Source organism: Nilaparvata lugens, unplaced genomic scaffold (genome assembly GCF_014356525.2).
Source record: "Nilaparvata lugens isolate BPH unplaced genomic scaffold, ASM1435652v1 scaffold3688, whole genome shotgun sequence".
Classification (NCBI taxonomy): domain Eukaryota; kingdom Metazoa; phylum Arthropoda; class Insecta; order Hemiptera; family Delphacidae; genus Nilaparvata; species Nilaparvata lugens.
Genome location: NW_024090447.1, coordinates 2514 through 28605, shown reverse-complemented (window position 1 = coordinate 28605; position 26092 = coordinate 2514). Strand labels below are relative to the sequence as shown.

The window sequence follows — 26092 nt, the reverse complement described above, 5'->3', positions numbered from 1 at the left end:
TATACCGGCGATTTGGGACCTTCCCGCAAGGGACTCCCCACCAACAAAAGCAATACGAATTTGCTTACATTTTGCTTTAATTTTCAGAGTGACATTTGTTGAATCACTTCTTCATTTGCGTCTATATTTTTTTGTTTCAGAGCGAGTGAAGGGAAGAAGAACCATGGTTCTCATGAAGTGACTGAAACTGTCTTCTCATCGGAGGTTCGTTCTGTGAAGCATGCCAGGACTGCCTCCAACAAAGGTAATCTTCGCCAAATATGCTCATCTACTTCAGTTTCAGTTAGCTCCAGTAGAAGGTGCTTTTCAGTCTCTTAAATTCCATTTCAACATTAGCTTAAGTTTGTTCGCAATATTCATATCAATTATAATAATAATTCACATCAATTATTCATGTTCATTGTAAAAAATCTTGAAAGTAAACTGTGTTTCGCCGTCATCATAAATTTATCTAGAATTTTACTTAATCCATCTACTTGAAAGTCTGTATCTCATTTGCAGATTTATAACTATGAAATATTTCAAATATCAAATTTATTCTATTCATAAAAAGCATATTTACAAAATAATGAATACACTCCCTACATGGATGATTCTGTCGTTGTGTAGGGTGGAAATATTGAAGTGTTTAAACTGAAGAATAACAGAACTTAAGTACAGTATATGTTTCTTGATATTGTAGTTTGCATCTCATCTACACATCTAGAACTAATATCGTGGCACCGAACTTCGCTCGTTATTTATTTATTGATAAACAGAGCACAATTCTTCAAAATGATTGGGGAAGGCCAAACAGGCACAGCCCAAAACTGCTTCTTCCCCGAATTTTGATTTATACACTATAAATGGTCCAAAAAGTAGGTTATGTTTCATACACTTGAATTCATGTCCAATTTTCACTCAAAATATTTAAAAACACCAATAGTTCTTATTTTTATTGTTTAAAAACCAAATTGAATAACAAAATAACACTCACTAATCACTTAAAACTGTAAAATAATGAATAACGTTGAAAATTATGATATACTCTAATTTAGAGTGATAAAACATGCCATGTCAAAAAATCAGATTATTTTTTATAGAGTCTATTGAAATTTCTAGATAATATTTCTCGCGAGATACGATAAGCTGTTTGAATGATTACACAGCTGATCTCCCACGCAGGAACACATCTTCTGTTATCGACAGACGACGAAATCTGTTCTTTCAAGGATTAATTATCCTTTTAATGTCCTTCAGAGAGTTTTTCCAGGGACTAGACCTAGTGCAATCTAATCTTTATATTATAAACCTACTATGTTCTGAATTTCATGAGAATTGTTAGAGCAGTTTTCGAGATGCGGTGAAATACAAACATATAAACATCTAAACTTATAAACAGAAATTGCTCGTTTAATAGTATAGGATATAATATTTAAGTGGCCAAAACTCAGGAATAACATTGTCAATTTTTACACTATGATGAAAACAATTTTTAAATAGCTAGATAATTAAATCAAATTATTTCGATAAATTCAACTTAACCATTAAAGCGTTATGATGAGTGATACTAAGCACCAGTTAACAACTTCCCGAATTCGATAAAACCTATTTCAACATGCTTGTGGTTCCAATCATTCTTAGTTGTGTTTTCTCTACAATTTTAATGGTTATTCTCGAGTGCTTAATTTATTTGAGTACGATCTCAAATTTACAAAGCTTGTAAGTTTTTACTGTGAAAATATGATAAATCATTGTATGGTCTGTTCGTGAATGAACGTATAAATTGATTTAGTTCACATCATCGTCCTGTTTGAAATTTCTATCCTCAATATAATTTTTGTATAAAATAGTTCTTTCTATTAGTATTTATTGTAACTAATTATAATAAATGAACCTACCTACATAATACCATAGAGAACCAATAGCATAAGTAGATATCCCATGGTATAGGGCGTTTATGTCGCAACTTTTACTGTTATCTCAAGCTGATAGTCCACGTAGTTCTTTCCCGTGAAGCTTTATGACGCTAGTAGTCTCTCAAATTGTGCCGTTCATACACTCTTACCCGGTCAAAACATGTAAAAATCGACAATAATCGGCTTGAGATAACAGTAAAAGTGTGACATAAACGCCCTATACCATGGGATATCTTCTTACGCTATTGTTCCTCTATGATAATACAGTACCAACATAATCCATACCAGCATAACTGTAATTAATACAGTATATTTACAGTACCTAGATAATAACTATTAACACTACTATCATTAGTACTATTCTTCAAACTATTCTAAATATATAATTTGATATAAAATAACTATTGATTCAATTTTTCACATCATACAATATATCATCACTATTAAGATTATTACTATCTCCAAACTTATTCTAAATATAGGGTGATTATAAAAGACCACTATTATGATTATTACTATTCTCCATACTTATTCTAAATATAGGTTGATTATAAAAGACCACTATTATGATTATTACTATCTCCATACTTATTCTAAATATAGGGTGATTATAAAAGACCACTATATGATTATTACTATTCTCCAAACTTATTCTAATATAGGGTGATTATAAAAGACCACTATTAAGATTATTACTATTCTCCAAACTTATTCTAAATATAGGGTGATTATAAAAGACCACTATTATGATTATTACTATTCTCCATACTTATTCTAAATATAGGTTGATTATAAAAGACCACTATTATGATTATTACTATTCTCCATACTTATTCTAATATAGGGTGATTATAAAAGAACCACTATTATGATTATTACTATTCTCCAAACTATTCTAAATATAGGGTGATTATAAAAGACCACTATTATGATTATTACTATTCTCCAAACTTATTCTAAATATAGGGTGATTATAAAAGACCACTATTTGATTATTACTATTCTCCAAACTTATTCTAATATAGGTGATTATAAAAGACCACTATTATGATTATTACTATTCTCCAAACTTATTCTAAATATAGGGTGATTATAAAAGGACCACTATTATGATTATTACTATTCTCCAAACTTATTCTAAATATAGGGTGATTATAAAAGACCACTATATGATATTACTATTCCTCCAAACTTATTCTAAATATAGGGTGATTATAAAAGACCACTATTATGATTATTACTATTCTCCAAACTTATTCTAAATATAGGGTGATTATAAAAGACCACAATTATGATTATTACTATTCTCCAAACTTATTCTAAATATAGGGTGATTATAAAAGACCACTATTATGATTATTACTATTCTCCAAACTTATTCTAAATATAGGGTGATTATAAAAGACCACTATTATGATTATTACTATTCTCCAAACTTATTCTAAATATAGGGTGATTATAAAAGAACCACTATTATGATTATACTATTCTCCAAACTTATTCTAAATATAGGGTGATTATAAAAGACCACTATTATGATTATTACTATTCTCCAAACTTATTCTAAATATAGGGTGATTATAAAAGACCACTATTATGATTATTACTATTCTCAAACTTATTCTAAATATAGGGTGATTATAAAAGACCACTATTATGATTATTACTATTCTCCAAACTTATTCTAAATATAGGGTGATTATAAAAGACCACATTATGATTATACTATTCTCCAAACTTATTCTAAATATAGGGTGATTATAAAAGCCACTATTATGATTATTACTATTCTCCAAACTTATTCTAAATATAGGGTGATTATAAAAGACCACTATTATGATTATTACTATTCTCCAAACTTATTCTAAATATAGGGTGATTATAAAAGACCACTATTATGATTATTATATTCTCCAAACTTATTCTAAATATAGGGTGATTATAAAAGACCACTATTATGATTATTACTATTCTCCAAACTTATTCTAAATATAGGGTGATTATAAAAGACCACTATTATGATTATTACTATTCTCCAAACTTATTCTAAATATAGGTGATTATAAAAGACCACTATTATGATTATTACTATTCTCCAAACTTATTCTAAATATAGGGTGATTATAAAAGACCACTATTATGATTATTACTATTCTCCAAACTTATTCTAAATATAGGGTGATTATAAAAGACCACTATTATGATTATTATATTCTCCAAACTTATTCTAAATATAGGTTGATTATAAAAGACCACTATATGATTATTACTATTCTCCAAACTTATTCTAAATATAGGGTGATTATAAAAGACCACTATTATGATTATTAACTATTCTCCAAACTTATTCTAAATATAGGATTATAAAAGACCACTATTATGATTATTACTATTCTCCAAACTTATTCTAAATATAGGGTGATTATAAAAGACCACTATTATGATTATTACTATTCTCCAACTTATTCTAAATAAGGGTGATTATAAAAGACCACAATTATGATTATTACTATTCTCCAAACTTATTCTAAATATAGGTTGATTATAAAAGACCACTATTATGATTATCACTATTCTCCAAACTTATTCTAAATATAGGGTGATTATAAAAGACCACTATTATGATTATTACTATTCTCCAAACTTATTCTAATATAGGGTGATTATGAAAGACCACTATTATGATTATTACTATTCTCCAAACTTATTCTAAATATAGGCTGATTATAAAAGACCACTATTATGATTATTACTATTCTCCAAACTTATTCTAAATATAGGGTGATTATAAAAGACCACTATTATGATTATTACTATTCTCCAAACTTATTCTAAATATAGGGTGATTATAAAAGACCACTATTATGATTATTACTATTCTCGAATTTATTCTAAATATAGGTTGATTATAAAAGACCACTATTATGATTATTACTATTCTCCAAACTTATTCTAAATATAGGCTGATTATAAAAGACCACTATTATGATTATTACTATTCTCCAAACTTATTCTAAATATAGGGTGTTATAAAAGACACTATTATGATTATCACTATTCTCCAAACTTATTCTAAATATAGGGTGATTATAAAAGACCACTATTAATTATGATTATACTATTCTCCAACTTATTCTAATATAGGGTGATTATAAAAGACCACTATTATGATTATTACTATTCTCCAAACTTATTCTAAATTAGGGTGATTATAAAAGACCACTATTATGATTATTACTATTCTCCAAACTTATTCTAAATATAGGGTGATTATAAAAGACCACTATTATGATTATTACTATTCTCCAAACTTATTCTAAATATAGGCTGATTAAAAAGACCACTATTATGATTATTACTATTCTCCAAACTTATTCTAAATATAGGGTGATTATAAAAGACCACTATTATGATTATTACTATTCTCCAAACTTATTCTAAATATAGGGTGATTATAAAAGACCACTATTATGATTATTACTATTCTCCAAACTTATTCTAAATATAGGTTGATTATAAAAGACCACTATTATGATTATTACTATTCTCCAAACTTATTCTAAATATAGGGTGATTATAAAAGACCACTATTATGATTATTACTATTCTCCAAACTTATTCTAAATATAGGCTGATTATAAAAGACCACTATTATGATTATTACTATTCTCCAAACTTATTCTAAATATAGGGTGATTATAAAAGACCACTATTATGATATTACTATTCTCCAAACTTATTCTAAATATAGGGTGATTATAAAAGACCACTATTATGATTATTACTATTCTCCAAACTTATTCTAAATATAGGGTGATTATAAAAGACCACTATTATGATTATTACTATTCTCCAAACTTATTCTAAATATAGGCTGATTATAAAAGACCACTATTATGATTATTACTATTCTCCAAACTTATTCTAAATATAGGGTGATTATAAAAGACCACTATTATTATTACTATTCTCCAAACTTATTCTAAAATAGGGTGATTATAAAAGACCACTATTATGATTATTACTATTCTCCAAACTTATTCTAAATATAGGGTGATTATAAAAGACCACTATTATGATTATTACTATTCTCCAAACTTATTCTAAATATAGGCTGATTATAAAAGACCACTATTATGATTATTACTTTCTCCAAACTTATTCTAATATAGGGTGATTATAAAAGACCACTATTATGATTATTACTATCTCCAAACTTATTCTAATATAGGTGATTATAAAAGACCACTATTATGATTATTACTATTCTCCAAACTTATTCTAAATATAGGGTGATTATAAAAGACCACTATTATGATTATTACTATTCTCCAAACTTATTCTAAATATAGTTGTTATAAAAGACACTATTATGATTATTACTATTCTCCAAACTTATTCTAAATATAGGTTGATTATAAAAGACCACTATTATGATTATTACTATTCTCAAACTTATTCTAAATATAGGCTGATTATAAAAGACCACTATTATGATTATTACTATTCTCCAAACTTATTCTAAATATAGGGTGATTATAAAAGACCACTATTATGATTATTATATTCTCCAAACTTATTCTAAATATAGGGTGATTATAAAAGACCACTATTATGATTATTACTATTCTCCATACTTATTCTAAATATAGGTGATTATAAAAGACCACTATTATGATTATTACTATTCTCCAAACTTATTCTAAATATAGGGTGATTATAAAAGACCACTATTATGTTATTACTATTCTCCATACTTATTCTAAATATAGGGTGATTATAAAAGACCACTATTATGATTATTACTATTCTCCAAACTTATCTAAATATAGGGTGATTATAAAAGACCACTATTATGATTATTACTATTCTCCAAACTTATTCTAAATATAGGGTGATATAAAAGGACTTGACAACTTTGAAAGCACATAGATATTTCCTTGAAATTACTTACAGAATTGAGAAAGGTTTCATTTTGTTACAAAACACTTCAATTTCAAGACGTGGGTGTTATTTTGGTTCGATGTGACAGCCGTTGGTAATGCGACGTACATCCCACAAATAATCGATTTCTTGCTACACTCATACCAGCTTTTTTTCTAATGTCTAGAAAATACCAAACTTCTCCGTGGAATTGAGGTGTTGCACCGTCATGCTGAACAAGTGCCCTTTCACTTTCAGCATGACGGTGCACCAGCTCATTTTTATGAAAAAGCTCGGGATTTTCTTGACAATTTCTTTCAACTTCGCTGGATTTACCATGTACGACCAATTGCATGGCCACCTCGCTCACCGGATTTAACATCGATGGATTTCTTCCTGTGGAGCTTCATTAAGGATAAGGTTTATGCTTCACCTCTACCAGACAATCTTACTGACCTCCGAAATCGGATCACATTCGGATCGCTGCGGTTGCACAAGTTACGCCTGATATGCTGGTACGAGTGTGGCAAGAAATCGATAATCATAATAATAATAATATCGAGTGACCTGGCTGGCTCAGGTCTGGTGTCAGAGTTTTCAGGTCGCAACTGATCAATTTCAGGGCCTCTGACATGACCTAACGACTGCTTGCTTTTTAGGCAGCCGGGACCGACGGCTTAACGTGTCCATCCGAAACACGGGAGTGGCCCGAGAAAATATCTTGCCCGGGCCGGGATTTGAACCCGGGGCCTCTGAATCATGAAGCAGCATCTGATCCACTCGACTACGGCCACTCCTATAAGAAATCGATTATCGGTGGGATGTATGTCGCATTAGCAAAGGCTGTCACCTGGAACCTAAATAACACCCACTCCTTGAACTTGAAGTGTTTTGTAACAAAATGACACCTTTCTCAATTCTGTAAGTAATTTCAATGAATATTTATGTGCTTTCAAAGTTGTAAAGTCTTTTTATAATCACTCTTCATAATTTGATATTCTATAACTATTGATAGGATTTTTTCACATCAATGAGCTGTGTTATATGGTTGTGTTTTAGTGTCTGGAGGCGGTTCAGTGGTGTTCGATGACATAGAAGAGAATTGGACTGGTCGGGGGCGAGGCAGGGGAAGAGGGGTCCCGTCTGGGGGCGGCATCTCGTCTGGAGGCAGCACTCCCAGTCCCCCCGGGGGCAACTACCATTGCAGTGTTCCTCCTGCCCATTTTTTCAAGGTACTAACGCTCATTTCAAGTGTGGTTTATTTCATACTCACCACCTTCAGACTTTATTCTCCACTAGCAGGTAACCCGTGCTTTGCTCCGGGGAAAACTTTGTGTTGTAAAATGCAATCTCCTTATAAAAAAAAGGTTAACATAAAAATAGAATAATTATTATATAAATTTTGTTGTATAAGTATCAGCTGATGAAAATCGAAAAGCGCGTGTTCGTGCAGTACCACCGTAAACAAAGCCACAGTGCATTCTGGTGACGTCAGCACAAGTAGGGCTACCACACCAATAAAAATTTGTTTGTTCCAGCTGATCTATATCAGCTACTGTTTTTATTGATGTAGGCTTAGACCAGTTATAGAATAGACACGCCCCATTGTATATTCATACTGAAAGTCGATGAAGCCAACGTCTACTGCCATATCGCCCCATCGTGACGTCAGCATTATAAAATAATTATAAGTTCTTAATATTATAATTTTCACTTTTTGTGTAGTTGAGAAGTAGATATTGTGGTAATTATTCATATTGAATGAAAAAGACTAAGAAATTGTCAAAAAACACTGATTTACTATACTATACTATAAATCAGTGGTTTTTTTGACAATTTCTTAGTCTTTTTCATTCAATTATATAATTTTAGTTTTTTAATAATTTACTTCCATCTGAATTAGACACAATCTGCTATGGAAAACAATGTAAACAAACTATACAGGAAAGTTTTCTATACGATGCTGACGTCACGATGGGGCGATATGGCAGTAGATGTTGGCTTCATCGACTTTCAGTATGAATATACAATGGGGCGTGTCTATTCTATAACTGGTCCAAGGGTATAGGAGCCCTACCTGTGCTGACGTTACCATCAACCACCTGTCATGCACAATGGCTTTGTTTACGGAGGTAGTGGTTCGTGGCGCATAAGTCTGCACGCACCGTTAGAGGAGTAATATTCAGGGGAATTCTTTGTACCTACTGTACACTTTCTCAAAATAAAATGAATTTTAATCGAAATGAATCACTTTCTTTTGAAGAATGACTCAACGAACTTCAAAGAATCATCTTCATACCTTGAATTGAATTCTGCAAAGCATGTCTTCCAATTTCGATTTTTTTCGAATTTCCAATTTCTTTTCAGGTATCGAACTCAGTGTCAGACGGTGAGTCAATTTCGCCAGAGAGAGAGCGAGCCGACAGCAAAGTGACGCGTGTGATTGGAGGATTGCCGATTGCCGAATACGAGGGCTCTCCCAGAAGATATGGGCCTCGACCTCAGGACAACCCAGTTCTTCCCAGTGCGCATAGCCTGCTTGCCTCGCCATCTGTTTATATGCCCCGCCCTGGATTCCCTCAGGTAACTTGATAAATAAATAACTAAATAAAAAAATACCTAAAATAACTAAATAAAAATAACTAAAATACCTAAATAACTCAATATTGATTAGCCTATATTACATGATGCAATAATTCAAGTATTTTGATAGGTTCGACTGAGTCATTGTCAATATTGTAGAACCGTTCCATAATTGAATAAAAACACAAATATGTTGTCAAATTCTACACTGTTTTATTTAGTACACGACCAAGGTTTTGTGAGCACACCGGTCACGTTTTCAAGTTGACTTAAGCTAAAAGGTTAAGGTAAACATTGAACATTGAACAAGCTTTAGTCAACTTGAAAATGTGACCGGTGTGATCACGAAACCTTGGTCGTGTACTAAATAAAACAGTGTAGAATTTGACAACATATTTGTGTTTTTATTCATTTATTTTGATAGGGTTACTTGAAAGATTAATTACAAAGAATTAGTAGCACAGAGAAAAGATAGCATAAGATATCCCATAGTATATGTATTTAATTTTGAGATATTTATTCATTCATGCATTGTACAAAATACTACAATCACAATTAAATTATGACATTGAAGTATAAACTGGGCTGAGCCTGTATATTCTCTCGAATAAAAAGTGAATGTTGTCCAAAGGTTGAGGTTATGATTATGACACACATTGCTTCGTCACTTGATTTTTGGTCCAGGAATAATTTATTATTTATTATTATTATTTTTATTATTATAATTTTTACAAGAAGCACTGAATGGGAGAGAAAAACTAAGGATACTTGTACTATTTCTCTCCCAAATTTAGATAATAATTTAAAAGTCCGAAATGAGGTTATGATTCCACTTTTCTGAAATTTAGTTCTTTTTCACTCAAAAACAACTAAAACTAAGAATTTTGAAGGTTGAGAAACTGGATAGGAAACAAAAATATTACACTCGAATCACTGATAATTGAAACATTTTCACGTAATTTAAAAAAATTTAGAGCCGGAAAAATAGAACTTATTATTCAGCACAGCTGTATAAAATATATACATTATTTGAAGATTTTGAATTTCGAAGGTTGACATAATACTTCAAATGAATCACAGATTGTATCACAATGAAAAAAAAACTTGAGTAATATTGCACTTAATTAAAAAATTTGAATTCAAAATCACAAACCTACCCACTATTAGTAAGTTACAGCTGAATAACCATCCAAATTTCAAGCTGGTTTTGTGTTAACTCAAGCCGATTACTGTCGGCTATTGTCTATGATTACTGTTTTGTTGGGATGAGAGTGTATCAACGGCACAGTATGAAAGACTCCCAGCGTCACGTAGCTTCACGAAAAACAACAACTAGGACTATCGGCTTGAGTTGACAGTGAAATTTGGAACATAATACCATGGTATATCTTATTATGCTATCTTTTTTCTTGGGTAGTAGGTACCTTTTTCATATCATCTAAGACTAGTTTCGGTCGATTCTCGCCATTATCAAGTGTCAAATTTTCATCATATTTTAAACGAGGTTGTTGCAGTCCTGGTGTTGGAAGTCCAGGTTCAAACTTGATTCATCGACTTCCATAGATTTTAATAATATGTATTCTGAAACTTGATTCATCAACTTTCAAACGCTTGATAATATTCACTTTCATAGATTTTAATAATTCAAATGCAATTGTTGTTTTTAATTTTAGAGGGTTGTCTCTGACGATGGTGAAGGAGCCAACGATGAGCAGAGTCCATCGCATTCTCTAATGAACGAAACACGGACGACTTTCGATTACCTTTACGAATTCTCTGAAACGCGTAAAGTTCTTGAGGACTTTTTCAAGCCGAGTGATAATAAACAGAATAGCTCGCAACAGTTTCAGGTAATTTCTTCTCAAATACTATAAATATTAATAGTTCTTATTCCACACTAATAGGTAAAATTTGCCTACATTCAGCCCGTAGACTGGTATAGAGAAACTATAGAGTAACTGATTTAGTGCTCTGAAGCTTTTTTTTGCAATTTAGTTCTGCTTTTGCAGTAGGAACTTTAATTGAAGATAAAATATGTAGATTGTGATCCCCAATCAGTTGATAGTGATATGTTGATAGTGAGGTCCACGTTATAAAGACAGTGTTTGATTAGCAATGGTATTGCTATCCTTGTCTACCATTCAGCAAAGCGGATAGCGCTATCTCTTTCTCTCTTTATTCTGTTGCCAGATCGTCTTTCAACAATGTAGAATTAACATATATTATGGAAATTCATCATGAAATTATTAGAAAATATAATTTCTCGCTTAATAAAATATAATTGGTTATTTTAAACAAGAATGAACAGTTAGGCTCAACCATAGAGAAACGATAGCATAAACTAACGCTATTTTTTCTCTATGGATCAACTCACACTTACGCGACTCAAGTCGAGAAGAGACTCGACTCTAGTCGAGAGCATGTGATTTCAAATGGTGACGTCGCGGAGACTAGAATTGACTGGTCTGAGTGTCACCACTTGGAAACACATGCTCTCCACTAGAGTCGAGTCTCTTCTCGACCTGAGTCGCGTAAGTGTGAGTTGAGTTTTAATATTACATCAATAAACCTGTACATCTGTACCTGTAACAGAGGATCGGCAACGTTGTTCTCCTATCTTTATCTACTGCCATTGTAACGTGGACCTCACTATAGCTTTTCTAAAAGAGTGAAGAGTTTTACGATTGCCGTATTATAATAATAAGCGAAGAAACAAATAATCTCAAACTTCGAAAACTTCCCAAATGGCAGAGGTTGATCTTAACCGAGCAGTATTCAATGATTTCAGTGCGTTCAACTGAAATTTATGTGACAGAATTGAGAAGTGACTGAAAACAAAGGGGATTGGATCTAAGAGGATTTGGGGAGTCCGATCTCACCTGACGTCAAACCTGCAAAACTGTTGAAATAAATCTGAAAAACAAACCAACCAATTAAATCTGAAAAACAAACCAAGATGAATGACAACTGGGTTGGCGACAATCAGCCAATCGGAGGGCTTTATTTCCTGTCGTGCCGTGGCGAATCGTCTGAAAAAACGCCTCGTGTGTCTCGGTAGAATCATAAAGAAACGAAAGCGTAAGTAGATATCCCAAGGTATAGGGCGTTTATGTCGCAACTTTTACTGTTATCCCAAGCCGATAGTTCACGTAGTTCTTTCCCATGCAGCTGTGTGACGCTGGTAGTCTCTCAAATTGTGCCGATCCCACTCTCTCACCCCAACAAAACAGTAAAAATTGACATTAATCGACAGTAATCGGCTTGAGATAACAGTAAAAGTTGCGACATAAATTCCCTATACCATGGGATATCTACTTACGCTATTGTTTCTCTATGGTAGAATCTAGTAGGACGAATAGACAGGCGATTTGTCATACTATGAAAGTGAATTAATAGGGTTGCCATGAAATGTAATTTGAATTTTATGTGAATAATCCTAAATAAATTCGATCAGTTTTCTAGTATAAATTATGAGAACTTAGATAATAATAATATCGAGTGACCTTGCTGGCTCAGGTCTGGTGTCAGAGTTTTCAGGTCGCAACTCATCAATTTCAGGGCCTCTGACATGATATGAGAACTCAGAATTAGAATAACTGTCAAATGATACTATCAATTCACATTTTTATAAATACCCAAAGTAACTCCATATTAGCTTGACACTCCGTTGTTAGTTGATCTTCAGCTATGCCCTTACAAATAAATAGAATTGTGTTATTAGCTCAGTCTAGCTCACTTTTCCCTTGCTTTCTCTGTAGATGCTTCAGAATTAGGTGCATTCAGATTGCAACTCATCCTCACTTGATTACTAGCATTTTAGTCCCGCTACCGACCATAATAGCTGCCTTTTTTCCAATTAATTTCAAATCTATTCTTGAAAGTAAATAATCTAATCTATCTTGTAGATTTGCATGCTATCGAATCTTACGATTATCACTGATGCCCGCCACTTAAAACTTATTGTGGATGAAGTAGGATGAAACCAACCCTCACAATACAAGTGAATTAAAGCTTGTTATAAACATCTGGCTTGAACAAACCCCTCTTTTCTTTCTTTGATGCATAGTAAAATCACCTATTACGTCCATTCAATCAGATGCATAGTAATATATTCATAAAAATCTCATCAAGTATTTTACAATCACTCTACATTTTTATATTTTTCAATCTAATAGTTGAATTAAAAAAGAAGTTTAGGTTTCAATTTTACTAAAAATAAATTGAAAAAGAACTCTACAGTTCTGAGACTTTAGAAAGACATCAAGAAGAACCCTCCACAGTTTTGAATCCAGTCTACATTTCGAATTTAATACTGCACTTGCTCTAGTACAGTGAGTAATTTAGTACAGGGTGAGTCATAGTTTGGTTGAGTTTTGGAAGGGCGTTGCACGAAGAAGGGAAGGAGCAGAAGGGTGGGGATGGTGTCATTAGACGTGTCATGACATGCAGTTTTAGTGTGAGCAATGGCTTGGTCGGGACAACATCGTGCGTTCGTAGTTGAAGAGTTTATTAAAAATGGCGGCTCCGTGATCACAACACAGCGTGCGACTTGACCATCTTCTTGAAAAAAAAAATGGGGACATCAGACAACAAACTCTGCAATAGCGCACCATACTGTCACTCAAGGGCTGTGGAGTGGTCGTTCGTGAAGGTTTCGTGGGTTATTCTCAACCCAGTATCGAAAATGCTGTTTGTTAACAGTTCCAGTGAGGTGAAAATGTGCCTCATCACTGAAGATCAAAACAGCAGTGCGGGGGATCTGCTGAATGTCGCGGCATGAATTTGTTCGTTTGTCTAAGTCTCTTACTGTCAATTCTTGCACTACCTGAATCTTGTATGGGTGAAATTTAAGGTCTCTATGCAGTATTCTGCGGACACTACTGAAAGATAATCCGAGTGAAGCGGCATATTTCCGAACAGAACGCCGAGGGGATTGTTGAATTGAAGCCCGCACTCTATCCACGTTTTCCGCTGACGTTGACGTCCTAATTCGGCCTCTTGGTCTTGTTTTTAATGCTGATGATGTTGCTCTAAAATTTGATACCTAATTTCTGATTGTTGGTCCTATGGGAATGGGATCACGTCGACCAATAGCAAAATGTAAACGGAACGCACGCTGTTCTGTGATCACGGAGCCGCCATTTTTAATAAACTCTTCAACTACGAACGCACGATGTTGTCCCGACCAAGCCATTGCTCACACTAAAACTGCATGTCATGGTGCGTCTAATGACACCATCCCCACCCTTCTGCTCCTTCCCTTCTTCGTGTAACGCCCTTCCAAAACAGGAAAGTTCAATATGACTCACCCTCACCATGTATAATGGGTAATGTATTGTAATACTCTAGACTAGGTTTTGCCAATTTATATTTATCTATTGAAATGTGCTGTCTATACAGTAATGATGGATTATTATAAACTTATGTCCGGTTTCATCAAACGTTGTCAAAACATTTGAACAAGGTCGAGCCGAGTATGCTTTACAAGTGTGCACGGGCATTATTGAGCAAGTGCACTAGTTGTGATCTGACCACGTTCTAGGTGGTAATTTGAAAAGTATCAGGCTTAGTGCCGGTTGCTCAAAAGCCGGTTAAATTAATTCCACGAAAACTAATCAGAGAAGCCATCAAAAACGCCCTAACTGATTGTTTCTGAGATTGTTATTAATCAGATTGATTGTTAATCAGAAAACCCATCAAAAACGCCCTAACTGATTGTTTCTGAGATTGTTATTAATCAGATTGATTGTTAATCAGAAAACCCATCAAAAACGCCCTAACTGATTGTTTCTCGTGAAGTTAATCACGGTTAGAATTTAACAGGCTTTTGTGCAACCGGGCCTTTGTCTTGATCGAGCTTGGTGAAACCAGGCTTACTGTGACATTATAGAATATATAATTTATATGACTTGGAGGAAAAACTAGGCTGATCCTGTACTATTTCTCTCCAAAAATTTTGATAGAATGTTTATGTTGTCCAAAAGTTAAGGTTATGTAATCACACACTGCTTCGTCACTTGATTTTTGGCCCAGGAATAATTATTTAAAAATTTTAAATTTTGACGTAATACCCTAAATAAATAACAGAATGCATCACAATAAATTAAAAACTTGAGAAAAATATTGCACTTATTTAAAAAATCTGAAACATTTTTAAATGTTGAATTTTCAAAATCTACATTTTTTTTGAATCCTCAACATGTTTGAATTAGAATATATCTGGTGTCTCTTTTAGAGTTATTCTCTCCAAACCTTTCTCTCAGAGCTCTTAGTAACTCATTTTTCATCAGTTGTTATCATACGGAATAGTAAATCCACTTCAGTAAGTACTCGAGCCACAATCACTTTAGTAACTTGTTTTTTATCAGTTGCTATCAGACGGAATAGTAAATCCACTTAAGTAATTAGTACACGAGCCACAATCACAATAGTCGTTTACGTGCCGGAAAAACTAATGTAACATTAGATGAATACAATTCGAAACCATTAGAAGATTTGCATGATGCAGGATCTGTGTTATGTTACACTCGCTTACTGATACAGCTTTCCAACCGCTTCACAAACGTAGTAGTAATTGAGTGGTGAGACGAGCGCTTAGTGGGGATTTTCTGTTACATTCAGGAGCTAGACTATGAGTTGAGAAGGCAGGGTGGAGACAACGCCTACGTTGGTCTTAGGCTAGCAAAGCCTCAGGACGAAAACCCCTCTGATCCAGTAAGAAAGCCAAGTAGCAATGGGGATCCTACTACAATAGACCTGCTAAACTTACAGGTCAGTAGAGATGTCTCTCTTCTGTGCTTTCCGATCTTGATGTTAGTGTACGGCCGAAATACCCGGTGTTTCAAAACTAATGACGGGGTTTCAACATTTATTACAGTTTGATCATAGAGAAAATATAGCATAAGATGATATCCCACGGCATAGGGCGTTCATGTTCTAATTCTAAATTCCACTGTTAACAGAAGCCAGTAGTCCTAATAGTTATTATTCAACATGTTACTAGGCTATATTATTTATTACATTAGGCTGTAAGTTTTAACGTAGGAAAAATATACCATAAGAAGATAATATCTATGCCCTATGGCATAGGGCGTTTATATTCTGAATTTCACTGTTAACTAGAGCCAATAATCCAGTAGTTATTTTTCCTTGAGGCTTTGCAAAGGCTAAAATAAACTTTTTACTCGTGATATTTTTCAAAGTTTTTTGATTTGTATATCATCAAACTATCAAAGTGAAAAAGTTTTCTCAGGATAACATTTTTTTCTGATCATTAATTTTTGAGATATGAGCGCCTAAAGTTCAAATTTTTGGGACAGAACATTTCAAATTCGGTAAGAGATAAATCCATGAGATTAAGAGGATAGATTCTTCACGGTATTGTTAATCTAGTAAAACAAAAATTCTCTGAAAATATCAATTTTGAAGATGGTTATTCAATTTACTAAAAATAACTTTTAGTCGAGTTATTTTTGGTTATTCTTGGTAAATTGAATAACTTTCTCAAAAATTGATATTCTCAGAAAATTTTTGCTATACTAGATCAACAATACCATGAAGAATCCATCCTCTGAATCTCATGGATTTTGTATCGTACCGAATTTGAAATGTTCTGTCCCAAAAATTCAAACTTCAGTCGCTCAAAAAGTAATGATCGGAAAAAATTTTTTCCTGAGAAAACTTTTTCATTTTGATAGCTTGATGATATATACAAATCGTAAAACTTTGAAAAATATCACAAGTAGAAAGTTTATTTTTAGCCTTTTTACAGCCTTAAGCTATTTTTGACGCTGGTAGTCTCTCATACTTTTGGTAGAGTGTCACTGGAAGGATATTTGAATATTCTTTCCAAAGAATGGACATTGATATAATAAAAACTTAGCCATCACAATAACTTACAAACTAACAAAACTTAGCCAAAACAATATTATCTACGTCTTTTATTTTTATGGCTACTTTTGAATATAAATAAAATAATTATAAATCTGAGAATCATTTTAAAATTATTTCGATGTTTCGGCTACTAATGCCATATCAAGCCTTGATTGATAAGTCTTTAAATTAATCGAAATAATTTAAAAAAGGTACTCAGATTTATATTTTTATTTACAATATTATCTTGTTACATTCTTTTTTTTCTTATGGACAGTTCAATAATTATTATTTCAGGTTATATTATGTATATTCATCTAAAATGTATTTTAAGCTATTAATGAAATACACATTAGTGTATAAGCCAGTATAATATATTGTAATCTGCATGAATAATGCACTCAATCAATCAGTCAATATTGTGCCGTTACTACACTCTCACCTCAACAAAACAGTAATAACAGACAGTTATTACTGTCTGACTTATTACTTACTGACAATTATTACCTGTTATTACAGGTGAGAGTGTAGGAACGGCCCAATATTGACTGATTGAGTGCATTATTCATGCAGATTACAATATATACTGGCTTATACACTAATGTGTGTATTTGATTAATAGCTAAAAATTCATTTTTAGATGAATATACATATATAACTGAAATAATAATTATTGAACTATCCATAAGAAAAAAAGAATATAACAAGATTATATTGTAAATGAGAATATAAATCTGAGTATTTTTAAAAATTATTTAAACTTTTTTAATTAATCGGCTCGAGTTAAGAAAAATCGGCTTGAAATTTGGAACATAAATTACCTATACCATGTGATATCTAGTTATGCTATATTTTCTTTATGATTTGATGTAGTAACTATTCTAACCTGTTATTCATTGACGTGGTTAACTGGTAGAGAAGAAATTACTGTCCAAACTTCGCCACGTCATCAAAAATAAAAGTTATTCTATTCTATCAATTTTTGAAACACCCGGTATTGTTTTCAAACTCCATTAAAAAAGTTATCCAATTTTTTTTAAATATGAAAAGTCTTGGTCAATGTATTGTTATGGGGCTAAAATTATTGCATCGCATGTCAACATTGTGTGGGCCAAAAATACACAGTTTTGATCCAAACTTGTACTCTTCATTGATAAAATTGGGAAGTATGACATTTTTGAAATTTCGAAAATGTGGAACGTTGAAAGTTGAAAAGTAAGGGGGTTACGTTCCATAAATACACCGCATGTCAATGTTTATATCGTTCACTTCTATGTCCTGAAAATGTACATGACGTTTAATGCTTGTAAGACATAATTCGGCATGTGCAATCAATGTTCTATGTTCATCCATTATTCCGTACTCTAGACGTTTATTCGGGTTTATTTCATGTATTTCAATACTCTGTATATTGTTCAATCCATGGCATTATTGTTTGGGGGAGACGTTTGTATGTGTGCTAGAAAATGTGAACCTTTGGATGGGGAAGGGATTTTAAAGCGCTTGAATGGAAATTTAGGTGCTCTTGTTTGAAAACCGGGTCATGAAAAAATTATGCTTACATTTATGAGTTTAGCTGAATGTCCTTTTTGCATATAAAAGTCCTACTGAATCAACCAATTCTGTTTGTCATGATAACCTGGTTTATGTGTATGTTCTCGTTAAAGATACCTGAATTCAATTTATTTGCATCGATTTTTATGTATATTTGGATTTGGATGAACCCACTTTTTGCCCTATTTTTGTGTGTTTCAATATTTTGCTGCATGCTCTCAATCTACTTCTTTGTAAGCAATTTGTTTATAGATAAAGTTATTTGCTAAAATTAATGTTTCTGAATGATCAAAATTATCAGTGAACTATCTGTTTTTCATCAAGGCTGTCATATTTTTGGCGGCTGGAAACAATGTGCTCTAAATATTATAGAATATTATTTATTTCTTATCAATCGATCAACGTTTTGAGAAGTGTTGTGTTATTTCAGGACACAAAGAATGTGGAGCTTATAATAGACAGGTTACCAACAGTAGGACATGCATGATTGACATGTGTGTACATGCACGACCATAGAGCCACCTCTAATACAAGGCCCGGTCTAAGATATTGCAACGTCGCAGTGTAGGCCTAGAATCTAAGGTGCGTACAGATATACGCGCCGCGAACATGAGCAATTCACTTTCAGTCATCTGACTACATCTATATTTTTACAGAAACGGTAAGATACATATATAAAAAGCTTGGCATCAGCTGATTAAGGTGAATGCTCATGTTCGCGGCGCTTATATCTGTACGCACCTTAATACATGATTGGTGAAAACGATCAGCTGGTATTTTTTTGAATCTTTTTCACCAATCATGTATTAAGGTGCTTACAGATATACGCGCCGCGAACATGAGGCATGAGCAATTCACTTTTAATCAGCTGATGCCAAACTTTTTATATATGTATATTTTCTGTAAAAATACAGATATAGTCAACTGACTGAAAGTGAATTGCTCATGTTCGCGGCGCGTATATCTGTACGCACCTTTAGATTCTAGGCCTAGACTGTGACGTTGCAATATCTTAGGCCGGGGCCTTGTATTAGAGGGTCTATGACACGACACATGTTCATCATGCATGTCTTGTCATCAGCGAGAGGCTTCTAAAATTGAATAAATTATAACCAATAACAATAAATAAAACACTGGAAAATTATAAATTATAATGATACAAGAATAATTTAACTTTGAGCAGCGAAGAAAAAAATAAAAACCAAAAATCGAAGATACAAAAACCTGAACTTTTGGTCAAAGCCTTTCGCTGCAATAACACAACAATGTATGACGTCATGTGTATCGTGCCGTCATCCTACCGTTAGTGGCCAGCCTAACAAATATACATTTGAGGGGGTCAGAATACAAGGGGTCCAAGTGACATTCTTCACTTTTTTGAGTTAGCTACAGTAATCGATAGCTGAAATTGGTAAAAATCTAGTGTACAAGAGGTATAAGCGTAAGTCTGATCAGTGCCGACATCTAGTGTAAAATTTTCAAACTACATTTTCAAACAGCTGTTTATTTGATTAAACAAGGGTTCCAAGTGACTTGGATCCCTTGTTTTCAATTTTCAATTTCAATTTCAATTTATTTTCCTTTACACACATACATAAAATACAAGTAATATTAAATTACAACAAGAATAAACAACTAGCAAAATTAGTACAAAAAAAAAACAAAAATGTCCGTACAAGATGCTAATTCAGAATATGGTGTAAAGGGGTGGGATTGAAGCTCTTCCAACTATGGTTACCCATGTACTAGGAAGGCTTTCAATCCTTGAGAGGGAAAATAAAGGATTAGGAAAAAAGGTGAGGTGGGATGATAGGATAGTTGTTTACAGTTCAACTGTTGCTCGTATCCATTAAATCAAATTTAACCTTGATCAAGCCATGTCACCAAGCAAAAGATACCCCAAGAACCAATATTAGCGAATCAGATAATATTGCAATGAGGTCATTAATCATTGTTGAATTGCTGGTAAATTTAATAGATTTATGTGTAGCTAGACAATAGAGTTTTGTTTGGTAATTAAGGAATACAAGTGATACTTCTTATCACTATTTAGCTGATAATTGAGGAAGGAGAGCAATTTGAGACATGAAACTGTACGTTTGATTTGGTAAAAGTACACTGAATGGTTATAGGAACAGGTGAATATCATTTCTATATTCATTTCATGAATGAAGAATTAATTAATGGTTGTAAGTAAACTTTAGGCTCAATTTTCTGAAAACTCACAATATGTCACTTGGACCCCTTGTATTCTAACCCCGTCATTTTTATTTCAACTGAATAATCTCCAGCAAGTAACAGTCTCTGACGATGAAATATTAGACAGGGGAGTCCGGTCTCACAAGGTGTCAAACTATTAAACGATAAACCGAAAAACTTCAATAAATAACAACCAAAAGTTTTAAAAATTGATCAAAAGTAGACAACAGGACTAAAAAATCACACTGTATAACAAGTAGCAAGTTATTGAATTGCCAAACTTTTTATTTATTTTAATAAAATTTATTCTGATCAATTTCGGGGAGCGGTTTGACTCAGTGGTCGCGCTGATATGCTATCGCTTAGTTATAAGTTAAGAATCATGCGCCTGCAACTCCTGTTGGAAGGGTGACCGTGACCGCTTGAGTCAACTCCTCTGAATATGAATCATGAGCTGTAAAATCTCTTCCTTGTGGTTCGGAACCCACCTAAAACTGTAGGTCCATTCATCTCTCATTATTATCTGCCTCATTGCACAAGCCTAGAGCTATGTGAACATCATTCTTATAGTGAGATGTTATAATGGCAGTATTTGATTAGCAGTTGTTTATTGCTCTCCTGTCTATCATTCAACAAAGCGGATAGCGCTATCTGTTACTCGCTTTGCTCTGTGGCCAGATCGTCTTTTAGATATGTAGAATTAATAATTAATTTACAAAAATAATAATTTAATTTACAATAATTAATTTTCATCTTAATTATGAAAATACATTATGAAATTATTTAAAAATATAATTTCTGCTTAATGAAATATAATAATTGATTACTTTAAGCGAGAATGAACAGTTAATATTACATAATTATTAAACCTGTATCAGCTACCGTCAGTAGCTGACGTATACAAGGCATTGACAAGACAGAGGATCGGCAACGTTTTTCTCCTATCTTTCTCCACTGTCATTATAACGTGGGCCTCACTGTAGCAAACATTATATTTTCTTGTACTTTCAAGTGATTTTTTTTTAAGTATACCGTATGTATATTGTTTTTGTGTATTATTTTGAGGCGATAAATTAATTTGAATGTTGGAATTATAGACGTTTCTGGAAACAGTTGTTGAGTATTTGGTGTGATATGTGTTGCAGGAAGGTTGTGAAGAGCTAGAGACTGAAGTGTGCGGGGGCGGTGGAGGCGGCGGTGGCCAGAGCCGCAACTTCACGCTGTCACCGGAGACAACCGACTGCGACTCCAACTGCGACAGCGAAGCCTCATCACTACTGGCGGCGGTCGCAGCAGCCGCCTCCGACCCGACACCTGCCGCCCCCACCATGCCCGTGCTCGAGGCGGTCTGTCGTCCGGGCACACGTCCGACACCGACAACAAAACCGACCGTGCTGCTGATGAAGCGACAATCACGGAGGATCGAGCGGGAGATTGTGGAGGTACCAACCGCCAGAACGGGGGCAGCAAGATGGTGAACGGTGGCGGGGGCGGGACAGGTGGAGGCGGCAAGATGGTGAACGGAGGCGGTGGAGGCGGGAAGTCTAGTTCGGGTGATGAGGAACCGCCCAAGAAGAGCGCATTCGCGGCTATCATTGATCCCGCCGATATCGATTTGGAATCGTTGGATCCGCTTAGTGAGTTATTTCCTTCTATCTTACAAGCGACCAAGTTGAATATGATTTTACACATTCAAGACAAGATGTAAATTGATAAAAATTATAAGAAATATGTACAGGGAACCTCGATATAGTTAGAATCGTTGTATCCACTCAATGAATTTTGTTTTCTACCCTACAAGCGACCGTGTTCAATACGATTCAACACCTAATGCTAATTGATATTAGCATAGCATTAGCATTTTTGACGAGCTTATACATTGTAAAAAATGTCTGGCAGAATAAAGAATTTGAATTTGAATTTATTAATGATTAAAATATGTAATAATTATTTTCCAATAGTCTAAACACATTTCAAAGTGCGATATTAAAATACTAAAAACTTTTTTTACCAACAAGGGTGGCCACTAACGACAGAACAAGTGTGTCAAGCAAGTGTGAACTGACATGTCTTGAAACGAAAAAGACATTCATGCGAAATTTTTCGAACGAAAAACAGCTGCTTGACAGCGCTTCCAACCTAAAATATACAACACCAATTAAAATTAATAAACCCCTGGAAGATTACAATATCTAACAATACAAAACATAATTTAACTTTGAATAATATTATAGTAGCAAAGATAAAAACATATTTGAAACCCTTTGCTGATGACCCAACAAGTATGACGAACAACTTGTGTTTACACATGTTCAACACACCTGTCATACTACTAGATTGTGGTACCCAATATTACTACTTTATCATTTATTTCCTTACTACAACATTTTATTTAATTGAATTTCTTTCACACTCATTCATAAATCTCAGATAACAAAGAAAGACTGAAAAATTATCAGTGAAATTCAGTGGTATCGTAAAATCTTGATGATCGTAGAAATGTGAAGCTTGATGTTATATTCCGTGGAAACCTCAGCACGGGCCTCTATGGCCAATGTTATTTCAATATAACAATGGAATACTGTTGGCGTTCGTTCTTATGCTGATTCTATAAAAAGGCCTACGCTCTCTTTTTCGTTTTTCTCTCACACAATTAGCTCACAGGCTCTCTGGGTTATGTAGAATCTGGCAGCTCTGTACTCCAGAAGAGCAATGTAGCCAACTTGCTGCCAAGTCATCATTCAAGTGTAGTAAGTTATAGTTTTTTGGTAGTATGTCATACATGACATCAAAACTTATTCAATTTTGAGATTTATTTTGTGAATTGGATAGGTTTTGATGTCATGTATGACAGTAGCTATGTGATATCTAATTCATGATTCTGGTCGAATAGTATAGGCCTATGTATATGCCATAAAAAATATATTGCTAAATTCAATTTGGTTTCATCACATATTGAATGCTGTTACAGCTAATTCATATTACTTTGTATTGCATTAATTCAGGTGGTGTCTGCGACCGTACACCACCTCCGCCGCCAGCACCCGCCCCTCACCGCCGCCTGAGCCTGGCACCCGCCCCAGGCTGCTACCCCCTCTGCCCCCAGTGGAGGCGGCACTCAAGGATATCCTCCTCACGCTGCAGCGCACCAAGACACTGCCCCTTCGCTCGCGCCCAGCCAGACACCGCCCCTCCAACTCAACACCAGTCCCATATGGATTCCAAGGTCAGTTTATGAAAGATGAAATTATATTCTTCTTTTCTTTTCTTCATCTTCTTTTTCTTCTACTCCTTCTTTTTCTTCTCTCCTTCTCCTACCTCTTCCTCTTCCTATTCTTTTCCCTCTTCTCTTCTTTTTCATGATTGGGAATCTGCCGATTACGCAGCGGTCAGAATGTGTTTAGCCACTCACATATTGAACGTAACAAAGTGAACGTCCGTGACGTCATCACAAGTGACGTCATTTCGCTATCACTAGCAGCCGACATCACGTTTCCCAACTGAAGGAGCGAAATTCAAATTCACTCCAGTATCCTAAGTAAGCTTCAAGCAAAACACTACTGGATTATTTATTTATTTATTTATCGTTGATATAATTACAAATCATATGAATATGATCGGGATAGAACAACAGGCATAGCCCAAAACTATTCTGTTCCCAAATTTTGAAAATATGAAATGTCCGAAAAAATAGGTTATGTTCTTACTGAGGAAATTTAAAGTTCAAAGTTCTGTCCAAGAATATATATTAGCTAGAATTTTGAATTTACAATGATTAAAATACCAATCATAGTCGAATTTTGCACTTAATATCACCGCATTATGACTACATATTAGCCCAGTTGATTAGATACAGATTTATTCTCACTCATGGTGACAGACTGAAAGGGTAAATATGTGCTAATTATCAAAAAGTTGATGGGGTTGTGTGGTTTTGACTAAGTGGGGGATTCCCGTCATTACCGGTTCAACATACTGTCAGAGCTGGTATTCATGATTTTAATTTCGAGATAAATCAATGGAACACTTTCAGAGTCAATAGGAAGGAATGGTCGTTATAAAGCAGATGGTTATCGGAAAGTATAATTATATACTGTTATAATTTCAACAGAGAGTGAGTGAGAGAGAGTGTAAGCGGGACAAATATAATGTTAGTAGCAGTAATGACGTCTCTACGTAAACAGTGTAAGTGTGTATGGGTGCCATGTATCACTCCCATTTGACCTCTGGGCGCAATCCGTGTGTGTCCGAAAAATATAATATGGATTTCAACTCAACATCAGCCCCATTTGGATTCAAAAGTCATTGGATCCGGCAGTCGTTCAATGGCGTTAATTAAAAGGCTAGAACTTGAGGTTTTTTATAGTTACTGGTCATGCCAATCGAGGCACAAAAACTGCGAACTGCCCTCTTCTGAATAAAATTTTAATATATATTGCCTTGGAAAAAACCAAATATAGGATGATGTGTGTTACAGATTGAATGATGTGGTATATGTAATTGAAAGTGCACTGAAGGCGTACGCTCACAAAAGCAGTCAGAGAAAAAATCAGATTCAACTCAATTCAATTTGCATGTAGAGGTTAGCAGACATATGGAGACAGGCGGACCCTATGTCCGTGTGCGTTGCAACATTTGAACACCTGGGGAGGGATTTTCCATCCGACTGTCTGCAGACGTTTGCAAACGTTTGTCTGCTGCTGTGTTTGTTTGCCTAAGTGGATAATGTTGACTGGAGCATGATTAGTGGAGTAATTGCTTATATCAATACTGAAGACGTTCCAAATCAGGTGGATGAGAATTCAAAGGGAACGAACTAGAAATGTGGTAGCCTAATGAAGGAACGGAATAGAGGAAAAGATTGGCGGTAAACGAACTATAGTGAGGTCCACGTTATAATGGCAGTGAAGGAAGATACGAGAACAACGTTGTCAAATTGACTCCATTCTGCCACTGAGTGTACACAGCTGTTATTCAATTATCCCATTAAATTTGATCGATATTAATTTAAATTCCTTTGATTAAATTATAAATTCATGTCAAATTAATTAATTCATCAATAA

The 26092-nt window shown here is 34.0% G+C and overlaps 1 protein-coding gene across 1 annotated transcript; it reads left to right on the top strand.

Moving 5' to 3' along the window:
- Positions 1-140: 140 nt before the first annotated feature.
- LOC120355621 lies at positions 141-22507 on the top strand (the record flags this gene model as incomplete). The annotated part of the gene is made up of 6 exons (XM_039444218.1): positions 141-244; positions 7881-8053; positions 9189-9404; positions 11078-11254; positions 16026-16175; positions 22175-22507. Coding segments are annotated over 6 exons (1153 nt in total), but the record flags the coding sequence as incomplete, so codon positions are not given.
- Positions 22508-26092: the final 3585 nt, after the last annotated feature.